At 39.9% G+C, this 21,143-nt stretch overlaps 2 protein-coding genes across 2 annotated transcripts; both read left to right on the forward strand.

The window, feature by feature from the left end:
* Positions 1–5,189: 5,189 nt before the first annotated feature.
* LOC137247926 (glucose dehydrogenase [FAD, quinone]-like) lies at positions 5,190–7,244 on the forward strand. The gene is made up of 3 exons (XM_067778851.1): positions 5,190–5,276; positions 5,333–7,057; positions 7,134–7,244. The coding sequence occupies exons 2-3, from the start codon at positions 5,560–5,562 to the stop codon at positions 7,175–7,177; spliced, it is 1,542 nt and encodes a 513-aa protein (XP_067634952.1). The 5' UTR covers positions 5,190–5,276; positions 5,333–5,559; the 3' UTR covers positions 7,178–7,244.
* Positions 7,245–19,549: 12,305 nt separating this feature from the next.
* LOC137248509 (uncharacterized) lies at positions 19,550–20,746 on the forward strand. Its single transcript, XM_067779457.1, has 3 exons — positions 19,550–19,719; positions 20,038–20,217; positions 20,483–20,746. Exons 1-3 carry the CDS (start codon positions 19,681–19,683, stop codon positions 20,744–20,746), a joined length of 483 nt encoding a protein of 160 aa, XP_067635558.1. The 5' UTR covers positions 19,550–19,680.
* Positions 20,747–21,143: the final 397 nt, after the last annotated feature.

Consider the following 21,143-nt stretch of genomic DNA (forward strand, 5'->3'; position numbering starts at 1 on the left):
GGAGGGTGTCACTGCTTACTTTGTAAGCCCTCGACTTATTTGACCCCTTGAGTCTGTGATATTGGTGAAGGCCAGTATACGTAAAGTTATAATGTGTAAAAATTATGAAAAATAATTTCTCGAAGGGTCGTGGGACCCCCACCCCTCTTTCCATGTTCGAAAAAAATTTCGCTAGTAGACTACTGCCTGTGTCCCAAATTTCATCAAAATCCGTGTAGCCATTCTGGCGTGATTCAGTCGCAAAGACGAAAAAATATAATAATTAAATTATAACTGTTCCTAGGGGGCGGGGACCACGCCCCTTTTGAAAAATATATAGCTAGTAGATCCTTCTAGACTATTGGCTATATGTGTGCAAAATTTCATCCAAATCGGTCCAGCCGTTCTTGCGTTATTGAGTCACAAAGACAAACGTCTGGACAAACATCCAAACATCCAAACATCCAAACATCCAAACATCCAAACATCCAAACATCCAAACATCCAAACATCTAAACATCCAAACATCCAAACATCTTAACATCCAAACTTTCCCATTTATAATATATATTAGATGTATTACCACGAACAGTATTCCTGCCAAGATTTCAAGGGTTTTTTATTTCGCCCTGCAGAACTTTTTCATTTCCTTCTACTTGGTGTCACACCCATTTTACAAAGTTTTTTTCTAAAGTTATATTTTGCGTCAATAAACCAATCCAATTACCATGTTTCATCCCTTTTTTCGTATTTGGTATAGAATTATGGCATTTTTCTTATTTTTCGTAATTTTCGATATCGAAAAAAGTGAGTTCAGATAAGTACGTGAACTGAGTTTAGTAAAGATATATCGATTTTTGCTCAAGTTATCGTGTTAACGGCCGAGCGGAAGGACAGACGGTCGACTGTGTATAAAAATTGGCCGTGGCTTCAACCGATTTCGCCCTTTTTCACAAAAATAAGTTATCGTCCTAGAATAGCCCCTACCAAATTTCACAAGGATTGGTCAATTTTTGTTCGACTTATGGCATTAAAAGTATCCTAGACAAATTAAATGAAAAAGGGCGGAGCCGCGCCCATTTTGAAATTTTCTTTTATTTTTGTATTTTGTTGCACCATATCATTACTGGAGTTGAATGTTGATATAATTTACTTATATACTGTAAAGATATTACATTTTTTGTTAAAATTTGACTTAAAAAAAAAAAATGTTTTTAAGTGGGCGTGGTCGTTCTCCGATTTTGCTAATTTTTTTTTTTATACATATAGTAATAGGAGTAACGTTTGTGCTAAATTTCATCATGATATTTTCAACGACTGCAAAATTACAGCTTGCAAAATTTTAAATTACCTTCTTTTAAAAGTGGGCGGTGCCACGCCCATTGTCCAAAATTTTACTAATTTTCTATTCTGCGTCATAAGATCAACTCACCTACCAAGTTTCATCGCTTTATCCGTCTTTAGTAATGAATTATCGCACCTTTTCGGTTTTTCTAAATTTTCGATATCGAAAAAGTGGGCGTGGTTATGGTCCGATATCGTTCATTTTAAATAGCGATCTGAGATGAGTACTCAGGAACCTACATACCAAATTTCATCAAGATACCTCAAAATTTACTCAAGTTATCGTGTTAGCGGACGGACGGACATGGCTCAATCCAATTTTTTTCGATCCTGATGATTTTGATATATGGAATTCTATATCTATCTCGATTCCTTTATACCTGTACAACCAACCGTTATCCAATCAAAATTAATATACTCTGTGAGCTATGCTGAACTGAGTATAAAAAAAAAAAGATCAAGTAGGTGGAAGAAACGGTGTGAAGATCTAAGTTGATTAAACTATCTCATTTTACTTAGTGGAGATCTTAAAAGCCATCTGAAACGTTTTTATGAAGGAGCTTTCTTTCCCGTAGTATAGGCGGCAAAAAAGATGATCAGAACGGAAAGCGAATAGTTCACTGATCGGAGGAGGATCTATCAGCGGGAGCATGTCCACATATTCCGGTAGCTTAAATTTATATGGACAGGACTGGCGGAAGTTTCTTAAAAGAACTATTTCCAGAACTCTATTTTTAGATATCCGAATGCTCTAGCTTTTTCTAAAGAAATCGCGGCTGTTATAGCGTTATTTTGTTTTGTTGATTTTCCGGCAGGGTGGATAAATGATGTATGTTGGAAACATTTTCCGTCATCCCTTGTCAAATTTGGTTTCGAGACAAAAATCGTTCGAAAACGAAAATCGACACTGATGATGGCACAACGCCGAAACCGGGTTGTTTCGAAACCAAATTTGACAAGGGATGACGGAAAATGTTTCCAACATACATCATTTATCCACCCTGCCGGAAAATCAACAAAACAAAATAACGCTGTTATAGAGGCTTCAAAACGTCTTGACATTGAACTTTTCGAAAGGGAGATATTAGATTTGTATAAACTGGTCGGTCCGTGAAGGTCTCACATAGACTGTTTGCTCAACGACAAAACTAAAAATCCAGAACCTATGTTATAGAATTACTCCGTCCTCCCCTCATGTACTAGAAGCTTTTTAGGAGCTATACTACTTGTTGTTTCTATATCTGAAAACTGTGTAACCCCTAATAACTGTAGCCTTAGCCTAGCAAGCACAGTTCTCGCGCATAGTTAGTATGTGCACGATCCTTTCCTCCGGCACCCCGCACTTTCTGACGAGGCCTACTTTCACTGACGAGGCCTAAAGCATTTGAAAACATGTGATGTGTCCTTTTTATCCCGCTCAATCTGATTAGGATATCTGCGTACATTGACATATATTGCTATATGCCCCCGTACTCAATGCTTCTAGAGATTGCGTACACTATAACACACTTTTAGTGAACGCAGCTGCAGTTGTAAGTGTTTTTCTTCAGTGTTTATGCTACTTTAGTCACGGCAACTACTTCCATCTGATAACACACTACAGTGATCTGTTTATTTCCGGTTCAGCACAGTACACCACAGACTCTACTCATTCCATTGCTTTAGAGCCATCGGTGTACATGTGTATCGCCTTTTCCGGCAACCGAGCGCCCGTACGCCAACCTTCCACCACTATTGTAGCTCTAAGAGCGCTACCCAGGCGCAGAAGCGGTATAAGTTGGCCACTAAGCATCGTTGCAGTTTTTAAAGCTATACTCTTCGCCTCCAGGTCTACAGGTAGAGCTTGCAGCCGTCGGGGTTTTTTTTCAGGCCCCCCGTTATGCTGAGTATTGATAGCCTGCATACCCTCTATAATTTTTGTGAGGTACGTTCTTTTTTGTATGGCTGTGCACTAAAAAAGGACTCCTTGGTAGGCTTAACAATCGCTGTAAATACCTCAAGAGAGAGGGCAATATGCCCCACATACATCCCAGCATTCCTTTACATGCAAAAGGTGTCGTCTTCACTATCTTCTCCAAGTTGAGCTTCCATGTCACTTTACTGTCTCGACTGATTCATCAATATTTTATACAAGGCTTCTCATGCAATGTCACCCCTGTAAACAACAAAATCTTAATTCCCGGCGTTGGCAGTCTTCCTGAAATAAGAACCACGGATATGTTCATATATCCCCAAGCGCTCAATCCATGAAAGAGTAAAAATTTTGGAAGGCATTTCCATTTATGATAACTGGAAAGTTATTTGCGTGCCGAAAGTTTAGCGCGTCCCCCATCGAACCCCCTGAGCAGTTGGTTGACAAACAGCGTCCACACAGAGGTGATAATACTCTGCCCTACGGCATGCCCCTTTGCACTGATTAGCCTTATACAACCCTCATTTCAAAGTGAGGAAGATATAAGTATTTAGTTATCGCTAGCTGGAATTAGATAGTTTACTTTGTTTTGATTCTGCACTCGATTTAGACTGGCGCCAATCTCTACAGAATATTACTCAACAGATTAAAACAGCACTGTATTAGGGAACCCCACAAAGGAGCGATTATCCGGAGGATCGCAGACCTTGCTAAGATGATAAGGAGGAACATTATTTCTGCAATTGCCGCGCCTCAAGTGTGCGACGCAGCTGCTGGACGCAAATGAGGTTCCCTCTTCCACAATACAAAAAAATGGCATTATTTAATTGAGCCACACAACTGAAAAACTAGTATATCCAGAACGCTTCTTCCACATCTATGCCAGGTATTGGACAGCTGTGTTACAAAAATTAAAGCCATGATTAACCTCAACAGCAACCTTAGAATTTCAGCAGGCATACTCACAGGTCACTGCGGACTAAGTAGCCACATGCACAAGCTAGGCATATGGTTTAGTAAGCTCTGTCGATTCCGCGACAGCAAAGATGATACTGCCAAAAACATCCTTCTCGAATGTGGTGCCGTAGCAAGAAAAGGCCTAAGGATCCTTCGATCGCTAAAACTAGAAAATTAGCACACATACTCTCTAAAGCCGAGCACCATGCTGGATTTCCTCAGAGAGTTTGGCTTAGATGAGGTGCTGTGAAGAGAATGATGGCACAATATACCTATAGGTCGCAGTATATAACGCAGTCAACGGGCAACGAGCAAACGAGCGCGCTTAACATAACAAAGCGATACAATTCTAAAGTGTGATCGGGGCGCTTATCAAATGAAGCATTCATATGTGCCACCGAATCTCCCCAACAAAGGCACTGTGTAAACAAAAATAAATGTAAAACAAACAAACCAATTGGCTTGTACACCAACCTGTTTTTCGCCGAATGTAAACAAACCTTCTTTGTTTACAGGCCAATCAGCCAAATATTCAAAGCAATAGTAAACAAGAAAAGTGTATGTTTGTTAAGTTGTAAATAAACAATATTTTTTTTACCGGTTTGTTAATGCTCTCTCATCTTCTCTTTGTAACTCGCACTCACATATAATTTTCTGTATGCGAACAGCTGATGATCGCGCACTGCAGAGACTTAGCAGCTGTTACTTGTTAACAGAGACGCGTCTGCTGCGACTAATGCTACTTAACAGTGACAGTTTTCTGTAGCGATAAAATTCCTAATATTTTTGTGCTCTGATTGTAAAACAAATGTATATCGCGCATGCACCACCCGCACGAGCTTATAAATAAAGATGCTGCGCTATACCAAACTTATCATATGTAAATACGCGTTAAGCGGGCGCGTTGAAAAGTAAAAATACAGTTTAAGTGAAACTATTATGTTTTGCTTAATTCCAATGGAAATTCTTGGCTTGGTATTGCTTTGTTTCACACTTTCGCAGCGCCCCATCAGCGCGTTGGATATTGTCAATGATGTTTTGAAATTGGGATTAGTGAATGCCATTCAGACAATTAATGCGCCTGGTGAGTTTAAGTTTCTTGTATTATTGTAACAAAACTGAAACAGTTTTCCTTAACAGTCCCGAAGCAAAACGAGGTCTATGATTTCATCATAGTGGGTGCTGGCGCTGCTGGCTGCACGCTCGCCAATCGACTGAGTGAGAATCCCAATTGGTCAGTAGCTCTACTGGAAGCTGGCGGAATTGAGAACATTGCACATTTGATCCCCATAACAGCAGCTTACCTACAAGGAACACATTCCAATTGGGGCTATAAAGCGGTGCCACAGAAACGCGCTTGTTTTGGTATGAATAATAATGAATGCGCATTGCCGCGCGGCAAGATCTTAGGCGGCACTAGCTCCATCAATTATATGATCTACAATCGCGGCAATAGGCGTGATTATGATCGTTGGTCAGAGGCTGGCAATAAAGGTTGGTCCTACGCTGAGGTGTTACCGCACTTTCTCAAATCAGAGCGTGCGCATCTAGCAGGTTTGGAATCATCTGTGTACCACAATTACTCGGGTCCACTGAGCGTTGAAGATGTGGGCTATCGCACAGCGTTTGCGCATGCTTTTATAAGTGGCGCCCAAGAAGCGGGACATCTGCACACAGATTATAATGGGGAAACGCAAGTTGGTGTGTCATATGTGCAGGCAACAACGCAAAATGGACGACGTCATAGCGCATATCGCGCTTTCCTAGCGCCTGTTATGAAGGTGCGTTCAAATTTGAGGGTATTGACTTTGGCGCATGCGCTGCGTATACTCATTGATCCCGCCACGAAAGTGGCTTATGGTATTGAGTTTGTGCATAAAAAAATAACTTACACCTTTAAAGCGCGTAAAGAGGTTATATTGTCTGCAGGTGCTTTCAACTCACCACAACTTTTAATGCTGTCAGGCATAGGTCCCGCAGACAATCTAAAGGCTATTGGTGTGCCAGTAATACAAGAATTACCGGTTGGTAAACTTATGTATGATCACATGTCGCATGTGGGACCTGTCTTTCTAACCAACACCACTGGACAAACCACATATCCAACAAGTATAACCTTGAATGACGCCAAACGTTTCTTCTTGTTTGGTGACTCAACAACGCGTCTCTCTAGCATAGGCGGCGTGGAATGTTTGGCCTTCATCAAGATACCCAGCTCACAAAGACCGCCCGATTGGCCGGATGTCGAACTGATTACAGTTTTAGGTGGCATGGCATCTGATGATGGCACGGGTCTCAAAGAGGGCGCCAACTTGCGCCAAGACCTTTATGATCAGCTCTATCTACCGCTACAGCTCGCGCGCCAGGATCATTTAACTGTGCTTGTTATGGATTTTCATCCTAAATCTGTAGGTCGTCTTTGGCTACATAATCGTGATCCACTGCGTTGGCCCGTTATAGATCCCAAATATTTCTCCAATGCAGAAGATATCGAGCATATTTTAGAAGGTATTAAGGCAGCTATACGCATCGGTCAATCACCAGCTATGCAGCGTATCGGCGCGCGCCTCTATGATAAGCCAGTGCCAGGTTGTGAGCATTTCTTGTTCGCTAGTGATGACTATTGGCGTTGCTCTATACGTACTTTGTCATATACGCTGCATCACCAAGTGGCCACATGTCGCATGGGTCCCACATCGGATGTGACCGCTGTGGTTGATCCTCAGCTTAAGGTGCATGGCATTCGAAAGCTGCGCGTAGTCGACACCAGCATAATTCCTTTCCCACCAACAGCGCACACAAATGCGCCAGCTTTTATGATTGGCGAAAAGGCTGCTGACATGATACGTGCGGGGTGGCAAGATGGTAAGTGCATTGATTTAGTGTGCAAATATGAATCATGAGGGTATTAATCTGATTTAAATTTATTTTTGTTTTACAGAAACTCAAGTTCGTGTTGATACAAACAATTTAATTGATATATGACGGTACTTAAGATTTTTTGAATTTATAAAACCAAACCAGTTCGAGACAAATATTATTACTTATGAGCTGTAATTGTTGCTGCGATTATTTTATATTATTTTATGCAAATTAATAAAGCGGTGAAATAAGAAACATGAATTTAAATTTGAAATAAAAAATGAAGTACTAAAAGGGTAACTAACCAGCATTTTTATGGCATATTCGCGTAAGTAATTAAGAAAACCGAAGAGCTTATTTTATTATCGCAAAAAAATTGAATAAAGGCATTGTACCAATTAAACTAAGCAACAAAAGCAATACATAACCCAAATTAAAAGTTAGTAACAGGTCAAACCTCATACACTCAGAGAAAAACGCCGTTCTAAAATCAATTCAAGCTTTTCATGCTCTTACTTTTTTGTTCTTTAAAAAACGAACGACCTGTTCTTAAAACAACAACCTTGTTCTTGACGTGCGTAAAGCTGGCAGACACAAGTGCTCAAAAATAAGTTTAAGCTGTTTGAGAACTAAGTGCATTTTAGGTGCTATTTAGGGCCACAAAAGATAATTTAGGTGCTCATTTGGTTTTCGAGATATTCGCAAAAAAGTGTGGGTCTGCTAGCTTAACGTCAACCTAGCAGACCCACAACATAAATTTCATTTTATTTTAAATAAAAAATATATCGAAATTAGGAGCTATTTAGGTGCTTTTTAGGGCCACATCAAGATAAAAAAAAATTAAATTTAAGTTGTGGGTCTGCTAGCTTAACGTCAAGCTAGCAGACCCACACTTTTTTGCGAATATCTCGAAAACTAAACGAAAAACTAAATTATCTTTTGTGGCCCTAAAAAGCACCCAAATAGCTCCTAATTTCGATATATTTTTTATTTAAAATAAAATGAAATTTATGTTGTGGGTCTGCTAGCTTCACGTTAAGCTAGCAGACCCACACTTTTTTCGAATATCTCGAAAACCAAATGAGCACCCAAATTTTCTTTTGTGGCAAGCACCTAAATTGCTCCTTATTTCGATATATTTTTTATTTAAAATAAAATGAAATTTATGTTGTGGGTCTGCTAGCTTCACGTCAAGCTAGCAGACCCACACTTTTTTGCGAATATCTCGAAAACCAAATGAGCACCTAAATTATCTTTTGTGGCCCTAAATAGCACCGAAAATGCACTTAATTCTCAAACAACTTAAACTTATTTTTGAGCACTTGGGTTTGCCAGCTTTACGCACGTTTGTTCTTGAACTGACACCATTTTCTTGAGAATAGAACAGCTGGTCTTAAAATATTGTCACGGATATTGGCATCTCTGAGCTGTACCATCACTAAGGCGATGCTAAGGCCATGCCAAGCAGTATTTACGTCAATAATCAAATCATGTATACACATATATAAGGCAGCCGAAAGAGATGTCACACACAGATGCATTTACTTATACGCCTATGTATGCGCGAGAGACTGTAAACTACAAACATTCACATCCATAATTCAATCATTATGTATCTACATAAACGAATAAATAATTGCGTCTACACATATGTACGTATACGAGCAGCGGAGCGGCAATGCACAAACACATGCATATATCTTATCTCAGTTGTCACAAGAGAGGGCAATAATTTTTGCACGTAGTTGTGGCTGGCGATTTTGTAGCCGAAATAACTAGTAAGTTCTGGAAATCGAAGAGCCTAGAAGTATGCAGCGTAAACTATAAAAGCGGGGCAGGCGAATAAGAAGTAATTCAGTTTGATTTGAGTTGTCAAGCAGTTACGACTAAGACGATATCTAGCGAGCAATAGCAGTATTATTTTGAAAGTCAGTTTCATTTAAGCTATCAGTTTGGTTATTAAGCTATTCGTTGCACAGTTTGAGTGTTATTGTGAAGTATTTTAATAAAGGCCATTTTTTCCATTATTCAATATTGGAGTTATTTATTCAACAGTTTAGCGATACGAACCTAGCAAAAGGGCAAATAAGAAGATTTGCAGCAAATTCGTTACAATTGGTGTCAGAAGAGGAATTGTTGAATAAATTCCAGAGGACAACAAGGACATGGCAAAGTTCAGTGAATTGAAGATCCAGCAACTAAAGAAGGAGTTGGAGAGCCGTAGATAGAATACAAGCGGCGTTAAACTTGAACTTCAGGCACGGCTACGAGAGGCAATGGAAGGAGAAGGAATTGATGTGGAAGAGTATGACTTTCATCTTGATGGCGAGGAAATAACAAAAATCGAAGAAACACCGCAGACAATGGCGAACACAGACTTGAACATGATTTTGGCTGCAATATCTGCTCAAACATCGACAGTGGCTTCTCAACTGGAATCGCAAAGGACAGATATAACATCTCAACTGGCATCTCAACTAGAAGAACAGAAAACGTATATGTCATCTCAACTAGAAGAACAGAAGACGTATATGGTATCCCAGATGGAAGCACAAGAAACGCGTATATCCGAAATGTCGTCGCAAATGTCATCTCAGCTGGAATCGCAGGAGAACCGTATAACAGGGAAGATTGAAGCACAAGAGGCACGGATATCCGAAATGTCGGCTCAAATTTCAGCACAGATATCATCGCAGATCTCTGCTCAACTGGAAGAGCAAGAAGGACGTATTTCCTCGAAGTTGGAGGCGCAAGATACAAAAATTTTACAGTTTGAAGAAAAAATCGAGGTGGATGCTTTGAGAGGACGTATCGAGCAGTTGCAACTGAATCGCCCAGCAGTTTCAACTAGTAATTCAAAGCTAAAAACACCATCCTTTGACGGTTCTGTTCCTTTCCAGGTCTTTAAGCTACAGTTTGAGAAGACCGCAGCAGTGAACAACTGGAATGTGGAAGATAAAGTTGCCGCACTCTTCGTAGCATTGAAAGGACCAGCTGCCGAAATCTTACAGACTATTCCAGAGTACGAACGGAACAGTTATGACGCATTGATGGCTGCTGTAGAACGGCGATACGGAAGCGAACACAGGAAACAGATATTTCAAATAGAATTGCAAAACCGCTACCAAAAAGCTAACGAGACTTTGCAGGAGTTTGCTTCGGACATTGAAAGATTGGCTCATCTTGCAAATGCGGATGCACCCGTGGAATACACGGAAAGAGTGAAGATTCAGAGCTTTATAAATGGCATAAGGGACGTCGAAACGAAGCGAGCCACATACGCGAACCCAAAGCAAACATTTTCTGAAACGGTATCCCATGCATTGACTCAGGAAACGGCGTCATTATTGAGTAAACCAGCATACAAAGCTCATCGTGTGGAAGTAGAAAGGCCAGAGTGGGTAGATACAATTTTGGAAGCTCTGAAGGGATCACAACAGAAAAATGCCGGAGTTATGAAATGTTTCAAGTGCGGTAACCCAGGTCACATTGCACGTCATTGCAGTAGCAATTCCAATAGTTCCAACAATGTGGGTGGCCGTAAACGCAGAGCTGAAGGAGACGAGCAAATCTCCAAATCCACTCAATCGTTAAACTAAAGCGAGTCAGCCGCAAGGGGCGACAGCTGGCTCCCTCAATTGAATGCCCCATAATCTCTCTCTCGCAAATTGGAAGAAGGTCAAGCAATCTTACTGTCGGAGGATATGTGGATGGAAAGGAACGTTTACTGACTGTAGATACGGGTGCATCCCATTCCATCATTCGATCAGATTTAGTCAACAAGAAGATAAGACCATTGCTTGGAGCAAGATTACGTACAGCCACGGGAGAGGACACCCAGGTAATTGGAGAAGTAGAATGTGAAGTAGCAATTGGGAACGTCTCGGTACTTCACAATTTTATAGTGGCAGGTATTGTTGATGAAATCATAATTGGAGTGGACTTCTTAATCAACCAAGGCATCAAGATCGATATGCAAAGCAAGACGATGCGATATAAGAACATGGATGTGCCACTTAATTTCGGCTACGAGAGAGCCTACAACAGTAAACGAGTGCTGGTGGAAGAGAGTCAGCGAATACCACCAAAATCCGAAGCAGTCATCTGGGCAAAGGTTGATGGAGATTGTGGGACAAACAAATTGTGGGTTGTCGAAGCAGCAAACAAATCAGCACTAAACATACTTGTAGGAAAAACCCTGGCTATGACAAAACAAGATGGACGTATTCCGGTAAGAGTACTCAATGAGTTCAAGTCACCACTCAAACTGACTAAAGGAGCTATTTTGGGAAGATGCCAAGAGGCTGAAGTAGTTATTAACTGTGAACAGCTCCAGGAACACGTTTCAGCTAGTAATACTGATCTTTCAAATGACATCACGGCATGGACACAGGGGCTAGAGGAAGCATATCAGAGTAAGGCAAAACAACTGCTCCTAAAGTACGCGAACATATTTGACCAGGATGATTCTAAACCAGGCCGCACCAACGTTGTGAAGCATCAAATTGACACTGGAGATGCGAGGCCGATCCGTCAAGCTCCACGTAGTGTTCCACTGGCGAAGCCGGAAGTTGTGAGTCAAATCATTCAAGAAGTGAGCGACAGCGGCGTCATCGAACCATCAGCTAGTCCATGGAGCTCACCGGTAGTACTTGTAAAAAAGAAGGATGGAAAAATGAGGTTTTGCGTGGACTACCGGAAGTTGAATGACGTAACGAAAAAGGATAGCTACCCATTGCCAAGAATTGACGACACTCTGGACTCGCTATCTGGTAAGAAATGGTTTTCCACGCTGGACTTGAAAAGCGGCTACTGGCAAGTGGAGGTGAAGGAGGAAGATAAAGAGAAAACAGCCTTCAGTGTCGGTGATGGTCTTTGGCAATTTACAGTGATGCCTTTTGGACTTTGTAATGCACCAGCTACTTTTGAGAGACTCATGGACCAGGTACTGAAAGGACTACATTGGAAAACATGCTTGGTGTACCTGGACGACATCATCGTATTGGGCAAGAACTTTGATGAACATCTTAAGAACTTAGAGGAAGTTTTCCAGAGAATAGCTGGCGCTGGTCTGAAGTTAAGTCCCAAAAAGTGTGCGCTGTTTAAAAAGGAAGTCAATTATTTGGGTCACAAGGTAACGACAGAGGGCATCTGCACTGCGAACGAAAAAATAGAGGCTGTACAGGATTGGCCAAGACCACAGAACCTACATGAATTGAGAAGTTTTCTTGGGCTGTGCTTATATTACCGCCGATTTGTACCAAATTTTTCCAGCGTAGCCCATAGCCTCCATGAGCTTACAAGAAAAAACAAAGCTTTTGAATGGAAGAAGGAGCAAGAAGTGGCTTTCCAAACATTGAAGGAGCGTTTGTGCACTGCCCCAATGTTAGCATATCCGATTCCAGGAGCAACATTTATTCTAGATACAGATGCAAGTGGATATGCTATAGAAGGCGTTTTATCACAACTGGTCGATGGACAGGAGAAGGTAGTTGCATATTACAGCCGTTCGATTGGAAAACCAGAGAGGAACTACTGTGTTACGCGGAGAGAGCTGTTGGCATTGGTAGAGTGCATTAAACACACAATACACAAATACCTCTACGGCCAGCGATTCCGTGTCAGGACAGATCACGCAGCGTTGAAATGGCTTCTGCAGTTCCGTAATCCGGAAGGACAATTGGCACTGTGGATCGAGCGACTACAAAGCTATGACTTTTCCATTGAGCATCGAAAAGGTAGTACCCATGGAAATGCTGATGCAATGTCACGAAGTCCATGTAGTTTGGAATGCAAGCACTGTTCAAAGGCCGAGGCTAGAGAAGACATTATAGATGTCCGGCTAATGACTATAACGTGTACGGATGAATGGGACAAGGAACAACTAAGAAAGTGTCAGCTAGAAGATACAGATCTGTCACATGTTATGCAAGGGCTCGAACGAAACGAAAGACCAAGCAGAGAGGATATGTCAGCAGAGAGTCCCATTGCGAAGTCATATTGGGCACAGTGGAACAGTTTGGAATTGATATCCGGTTGCTTGCATCGAGTATGGGAGAGTGAGGATGGTCAATGCAAGAAGAAACTGATAGTTGTTCCCAGAAAGAGGATTCCTGACGTGCTCAGCGAGTTGCACAATGGTCCAAGTGGAGGCCATCTTGGAATCACGAAGACACTCGAGAAAATTAAGCAGAGATTCTATTGGGTTGGTTGCCGTCAGTCGGTCACCGAGTGGATTGCCAATTGCGAGGTATGCAACAGAGCGAAAGGGCCCAAAACCCGAAGTCGTGGCCAGATGAAGCAGTATATTTCAGGTGCACCATTTGAAAGGATCGCCATGGATGTCGCAGGTCCATTTCCTACTAGCAACCGCGGAAACAAATACGTACTGGTGGTTATGGATTATTTCAGTAAATGGCCAGAGGTATACCCAATCCCAAACCAAGAAGCAGAAACAGTAGCAGAAGTGGTTAAAAACGAATGGGTTGCAAGGTATGGTGTACCAATGGAGTTACATTCTGACCAAGGCAGGAATTTTGAAGGACTGGGATACACACATATCATTATTCTTAATGGCCTACCGATCGGCAGTACATGACACAACGGGCCAAACTCCTGCAAAGGTAATTTTTAGCAATGACCTTCGACTGCCAGCTGATTTGAAGTATGGGATAGATGCCGATGCGGAGAGGAATGTCAAGAAATCCACTGATGTCTTAGAAGAAGAGCTGAGAGAGATACACGATCTGGTAAGGCAACGAGCAAAGATTATGAGTGACAAGATGAAAGCGAGGTACGATAAAGCAATTAATTCGGAAGGGTTTCAGGAAGGAGATTTGGTGCTGCTATACAACCCACAACGAAAAAAAGGTTTGTCCCCGAAATTGCAGTGTAACTGGGAAGGCCCATACAAAGTTGTAAAACGGATCAACGATGTAGTGTACCGCATACAAACCACTACCAAACCACGAACCAAAATGAAAGTGGTTCATTTGGAGAGATTAGCAGCGTTTAGATCGAGAAATTTGTCTGATCGGGACGATCAGACTTAGGTGGAGGGCAGTGTCACGGATATTGGCATCGCTGAGCTGTACCATCACTAAGGCGATGCTAAGGCCATGCCAAGCAGTATTTACGTCAATAATCAAATCATGTATACACATATATAAGGCAGCCGAAAGAGATGTCACACACAGATGCATTTACTTATGCGCCTATGTATGCGCGAGAGACTGTAAACTACAAACATTCACATCAATAATTCAATCATTATGTATCTACATAAACGAATAAATAATTGCGTCTACACATATGTACGTATACGAGCAGCGGAGCGGCAATGCACAAACCCATGCATATATCTTATCTCAGTTGTCACAAGAGAGGGCAATAATTTTTGCATGTAGTTGTGGCTGGCGATTTTGTAGCCGAAATAACTAGTAAGTTCTGGAAATCGAAGAGCCTAGAATTATGCAGCGTAAACTATAAAAGCGGGGCAGGCGAATAAGAAGTAATTCAGTTTGATTTGAGTTGTCAAGCAGTTACGACTAAGACGATATCTAGCGAGCAATAGCAGTATTATTTTGAAAGTCAGTTTCATTTAAGCTATCAGTTTGGTTATTAAGCTATTCGTTGCACAGTTTGAGTGTTATTGTGAAGTATTTTAATAAAGGCCATTTTTTCCATTATTCAATATTGGAGTTATTTATTCAACAGTTTAGCGATACGAACCTAGCAAAAGGGCAAATAAGAAGATTTGCAGCAAATTCGTTACAATATCAACAAATGTTCTACAGATGAGAACGATGTTCTTACATTAAGTTCAAGAAAAAAGAAATGATACAACTCGTGAGCAATACAATGTTAAATACAACATTTGGCACACGCTATGATGCAGTTTTAGTCGCCCGGCGGCTATGATGTTGCGGTTGCGATCGTATGGCGCGAGTTCGATCACCGTCAAACTCTGACATTTTTAAAACAATTTTTTATCTTCTATTTTTTAGACTCCTATTTTTCGCTCAGTTCCATTCATATATGCACAGATAGTTCTCAAACTTGTTATGAAATCTTTTAAATATATATTCAGAGTGGATCATCAAATAAGAAGAATTTATCAATAAGAGAAATATATGAAAAAAAGCATATTATGCATGTTATGCATTTTTTCCTAATCTTTTGGATTTTATGACAAAAAATTATTATTAATAAAAGAAAAATAAATAAATGGGTACTAATTGAAAAAATTACCTCCCCACTCCCACCAATGATCAAGCACGAACCGTTCTTGAATTGAGACCGACAAATTTTAAATCGACCACAAACGGTTCTCGAAGCGTGAGAACGAAAAATTTCAAATAATAAAAATAACAAGCACAGAAGGTTCACACATCAATCCCAAACTGGTCAAAATACGAACGGTGTGCTTGGAAAAACTGTTCTTAAAACAAGCCTATCGGTCACGAGTTAAGAAAAAACGTACTTAACAGACTTTTGTCAACGAATGCTCTTAATTTTGAACTTGTTTCGTTCGTTTTAGAAAGATTTTTTCTCTGAGTGTACACTGAAAAATAATAAAACTGAAACAATGACCGACCAAGGGTCTAGTCACAGAACCTAAAAAGTTTGACCCAACAATTGATGTCAACACTTGGTCAGACGGCTGTGGCACACCTGAATAATTGGTAGCTATTTTAGCGACAGAGTACTGCTCTTTGATATAGATGAGGGACCAAGAAAGCACGACATCACCAGCGGCGTCCGTCAGCGATCTGTTTTAGGGCCAACGCTGTGGAATCCGATGCATAACAGTGTGCTACTACAAGTCGTCGGCTATGCAAATGATATTTGCATTGTAGCAGTGGCCAAGAAAGGGGATCTGTTCCAAGCATTATTTAATTACGCAATGGGAAGAATAAAGGAATGGCTGACGAACATGGGGCTAGACATGGCTGGCAATAAGACAAAAGTGGGTTTGGTGTGCTCAAAGCGGACTGTAGAAGAGTTAGTCACCATACGAGATTACCAAATAAACTCAAAGCTAACTAACCTTCAAGGATCACCTCAGGACGGTTGAAGAGAAAGTTTCTAAAGTTAAAGGATATGCTGTCAATGGAAATAGTCGATCTGTATGACATTGGAATCGGGCGACTATCTAAAGATGCCAAGAAATACGCAAGGTCACGAACAATAGTTAGATTGCAAATTATTTTACGTTTCATTGTCCTCGTTTTCTCCGGGAAGAAACACTCTGTACACATAGTTCTTGCAGATGAACCTTAGATAAGAACTTAAGTTCAAATAGATTATTGGACTGCTGTGAGCAAAATGGTCTTTATAGTTATGACGCGATTGACTCATGAATCAATAAACAGATCCCGCATTAAAAAATGAGAGAGCACAAAATCATATTTAGCTGTGAAAAAAATTTTCTCGTCGTGACGTCACGTTTTTGAAAACATGTTTCATTGCTGACCCAGTGTTCAGACCTTATTCCAATCGGAGTATTTTGCTCCGCTCTTACCTCCTACTACATTTTTTATCTCAAAGGTTTATTTGGATCGAGTTGAAAACTAAATAGTATTACTACCTAATATATTTCGGTTGAAGTTTTGGGGGCACCAAACGAGGTCAAATCTTCCTCCAACTCAGTGAAGGTCTTCTCTTTCCTCTGTTTATAAACTGCAGGGCATAATATGCCCAACCTAGCGAAGCCTTTGGATTTTCAATCGCTGCACTATCGTCATGTCTGCATAAAGATGATATAGCTCATCATTATAACTCCTTCGATCATCGCCGTCGACATTACGCATAGGACTATAAACCTTCAGGAGAGATTTTCTCTCGAACACTCCAAGAGCCATCTCATCTTCTGTCGACACCTTCCATGATTCCGAGCCATACATCAGGATAGGTATGATGAGTGACTTGTAGAGCGCGAATTTTGTTCGTCGAGAGAGGACTTCACTTTTCAATTGCCTAAAGAAGCACTTGTTGGCAAGATGATTTCTAGGCCTACATTGTTTTTGCTTTTAATGCTGCTTCCCAAACTAATGAAATCCTTCACAGTCTCGAATTTATATCCGTCAACAGTGAGCTACAAAGGCCACGATGACAGCAAGTACTTCATTTTGTCCAAATTTACTGCAATACCCACTTTTTTTACTTCTTTATCTTATACCAACTCTTCGCCTCCATGTTTGAACAGCCCGGCGGGTATCCCGCCATTACTTGGCACCTTGTGATTTTTAGTCGTGAAATTGGATGCCGGGGAGTGTTTTTCATCATCGGTGATCAGGGTATCGGATAATGTCAGTTACCAGGTCGCCATTGTCGTTCCTACAGGAATCTGCCCCGGTCTTCAAACATTAGGCCATTAAAAGAGCATGAAATATGTATGGTAAACGAAAATAATAATAGTAATATTTTTCCGCAATAAATATCCGGGGTATAGAATGTGGTGTGTTAATGGGAGCATTAATTGGTCATCCTACACGTTTTTGGCTGAATCAATGTGCATCTAATAAAGCAGATAACTTTTTTGCTGAGATACATTTCATGGAAAAAACACAATAGAAAGTTTGCCAAGCCACCAAATCAGTTTGATGTTAGTTGTTCGCCCGCTTTCAAAAAGGAAGAAAAAATATACTCCGAAAATTTAATTTTTACTCCGGCGTAGTTGTTTACTCAGGTAACAGTTTTAAATACTCCGAACACTGGTAGCGAAACATGAGAGAAATGTAATAAATCGAAAAATTTCAAAAGCGCTACGTCATCAAACTATTTTCAAATTCGATTACAAATACAACAATTCCGGAATGCGGGATCTAAGCTCATTCGATTATGCGATTGACTCATGCCGAAAAGCAGCGCAGAGAAATGCGCATGCGAAGCAGTGGCGATAAAATCGCCTTTCTTCCCGTGACGTTATGCCTAATGGCGGTCCCACGGGATTTGCACACATGTACATGATTAGGCGCAAAAAATGAAATGAAAAAAACCACATTTGGACTCATTTTGTTCATAATTTTCTCATTTCAATTAACAATAGCTTATACCGAAATTGAAACAATAAATGTTTATTTGATTCAATAGATTTGGTCGACCTATTTACTGTACATTCAGCTCCTGAGCGTTAAAAAACTACAACATCAACTAAAAAGACTATTTATTATGTGACCTCTTTTTATTGTTGTATAGCTGTTGTAAAGATTTCACTTCATACCTAGTCTACAATATTAGAGTTCAGGAATAGATCGAAAGCACCAAATAATAACAAGCTCGATAGGTGATGGATTTTCAATAGTAGTAATGAAGCGGCGGGCAATTTTTACCGCCTATTACATCGCTATTTTAAATTCGCTAGTTGAAAGCATAAAAACGAGATTAGGGGCGAACTAGTTATGGCTCCGTCTTAACAGAACTATAAATGTTTCGTGCATATCAACTAATATAGCGCTAAGTGCAATCTTTGCCCATGCGCAAAGGATTGATGGACTTCGATACAATTTTGAACGGGATGGAACTGTATCTTTGTCCAGTTTGGGACTACTCCACTACGGCACCATTTCGTTAACATCAGATCATTTTGAAACTATTTCGAGACAATCACAGGATCACGTCAGAATAATTTCGAGACTATTTCGGGACCAATTCAGAACAATTCCACGTTCTCTTCGACACTATTCTATGTATCAATACAGGAATTTTCTCGAAATTATTATTCAAAAATAGTTTCAAAGTGATCCTGACGTTCCAGGTTGGTTCTGAAATAGTATAGAAATAATCCACAAGTGATTCTGCCCTGAAATTGTTCCGAGTTGGACCAGAAATTGGCTCGAAATGATTCCAAAAATAGTTCCGAAGTGTACCCGAAAAGGCGATTAAACTACCAAAAATTGTCGCAAAACAGTCTCGAAACTATTCTGAACTTTTCACGAAATGATGCCTAAAAAAGTTCCGAAGTGATCCTGAAATTCTTCCGGAAACAGCCTCGAAATGATTAAAAAAATAGTCACAAAGTGGCCCCGAAAGCATGCTTAAACGGTCCAATATTGCTCCTTAACAGTTTCAAAATAATTGTAAAGTTTTCGCGAAATGATACCTAAAATAATCTCGAAGTGATCCTGAAATTATTTTGAATTGATCACGAAATAGCCTCGAAATGATTCTGAAGTCATCCCGAAATTCTCTTTTTTTATGTACGGGCCGATTCTTAGCGTTACCGGTAAAATAGTATCCAGAACATTATATAACCGAAAATCGTTACCAGTTCTTTTATTCGCGATTCTGGCCAAAGTGGTAACGCTGTCATCACGAAAGAAACTCACCAGTGTCTGTGGTGAAATTTAAAATAGAATACATACATATATGTGTGTAAACAAAGAATAAAAGCAGCAAAATGGAGATGAACAAGTAAGTAAATTCTGTGAATATTTTTGAAAGTTCTCCGTAAATTAATAAATGCATATAATTATAGGAAGTATGCACGCACTACACAAGCCAATCTGCGATGGTATATCGCATTTTGCAAGGACCATCCCGAACTAATGCAGGGAAAAAACTGCCCCAAATCGCCGAACCAAATTCAAGATGTGTGGAAAGAGATTTCCACAAATTTGAATTAAATGGTCGGGCCAGCAAGGACTCCTGACGCTTGGCGAGAGGTAAAGAAATTTAAATAATTAATATATGTATACGTACTCCGCTAAATTGTGTTAAATAGTATTTATGAGAGTTCTAAATCTGTGCGAACTACTATTTGCGGAGTTCCGGAGTTTTTTCCGACTGATTTAATATTGCCTGCGGCATTTGTAGTATTTTTGTGGAAAATGCGAAATTGAAGAACAAACTATTATGCTCCTTGTTTTAAATAAACCATATGCATCAAGGCTTGTTTGTTGTTAAAATTTTGCACTGACCACAAAAGCAGTAGTTGGATCGTAGATACATATACCTATATATCAAACGTTGTATATTTTCAGAGTTTGCGAAACTGGCGGAAGCAGTTGCGTGCTCGGGCTCGTAAGCTCATTAGTGAGCGACGACGAACTGGTGGAGGAGTAAATCCTGTGGCTGAGCTGACGGATTTCGAGCAGCAAGCGTTAGAGACTTTTGGAATTGCTGCTGTAAAAGGTCACTCAAACTCGAGGCTTGGATTTGACGTATGTAAATAAAGTGCTTTCAACATGTGTAATATTTCTATTATTGATGCATTGCATTGTCTCCCATGAAATGCATATGTACACATATACATCGGTACATTGTAATTTATTTTGAGAAGGTACATGATGTAAGCAAATATGTATGCATAACAGGGGCAACGCATGTCTACCAATTTGTAATAGGTATATAGAAATATTGCATTGGTATAGATAGTACTATTATTACCAAAAATATTTATGAAATACATTTTATTTTTTACTACAGAACGAAAGTAATGCCGAAAACATTTCGCCAGCACCGGAGGTGGGACCGAGCTGTACTGATCTCGAGGAGTTGATTGGTGATGAAGATGCGGCAGAAATTTCAAACTTTTGCATAGTGATGTGTGAGTCACCTAGCCATGCTCCCCTAAGTCCTGCTTCTACAAATCTTGTGCCCTTTTTAGTATTTTTTGTCTCAGATGAATGGAAATGCTCAACTCATCTGAAAAAAGATGCTAAAAAATCACGAAATTGTTTTAAAGGATAAAGATTAAAACATCTTTGTACTACATTTCAATGACCTACAAAACTGCATACTCAGACAAATTTTAAAACGTTTCGGTGGATATTTTTCCAATTTTTTCTGAAGACACGAATTTTTTTATTCCAAATTTCGTGAATTTCGGATAAAATTTTAAACTTTGGTATATATTAATTTTAATACATATTTGTACATGTTTTATAAAAACATAGCGAAAGAAAATTCATTAAACAAAACTAAGTTAAAACTGCAAAAAGGTTCTTGTGTGAATACCTTTTTTTTTTTTCAAAATATAGTACAAATATGAATTATTTTTTATTTTATTTCCATGAATTTAGTTTAGCTTTTTATAAGCAATATGAAATGTGATGAAATTTAAGTAATACCAATGTTAAAATATGAA

Source organism: Eurosta solidaginis, chromosome 4 (assembly GCF_040869045.1).
Source record: "Eurosta solidaginis isolate ZX-2024a chromosome 4, ASM4086904v1, whole genome shotgun sequence".
Taxonomy (NCBI): domain Eukaryota; kingdom Metazoa; phylum Arthropoda; class Insecta; order Diptera; family Tephritidae; genus Eurosta; species Eurosta solidaginis.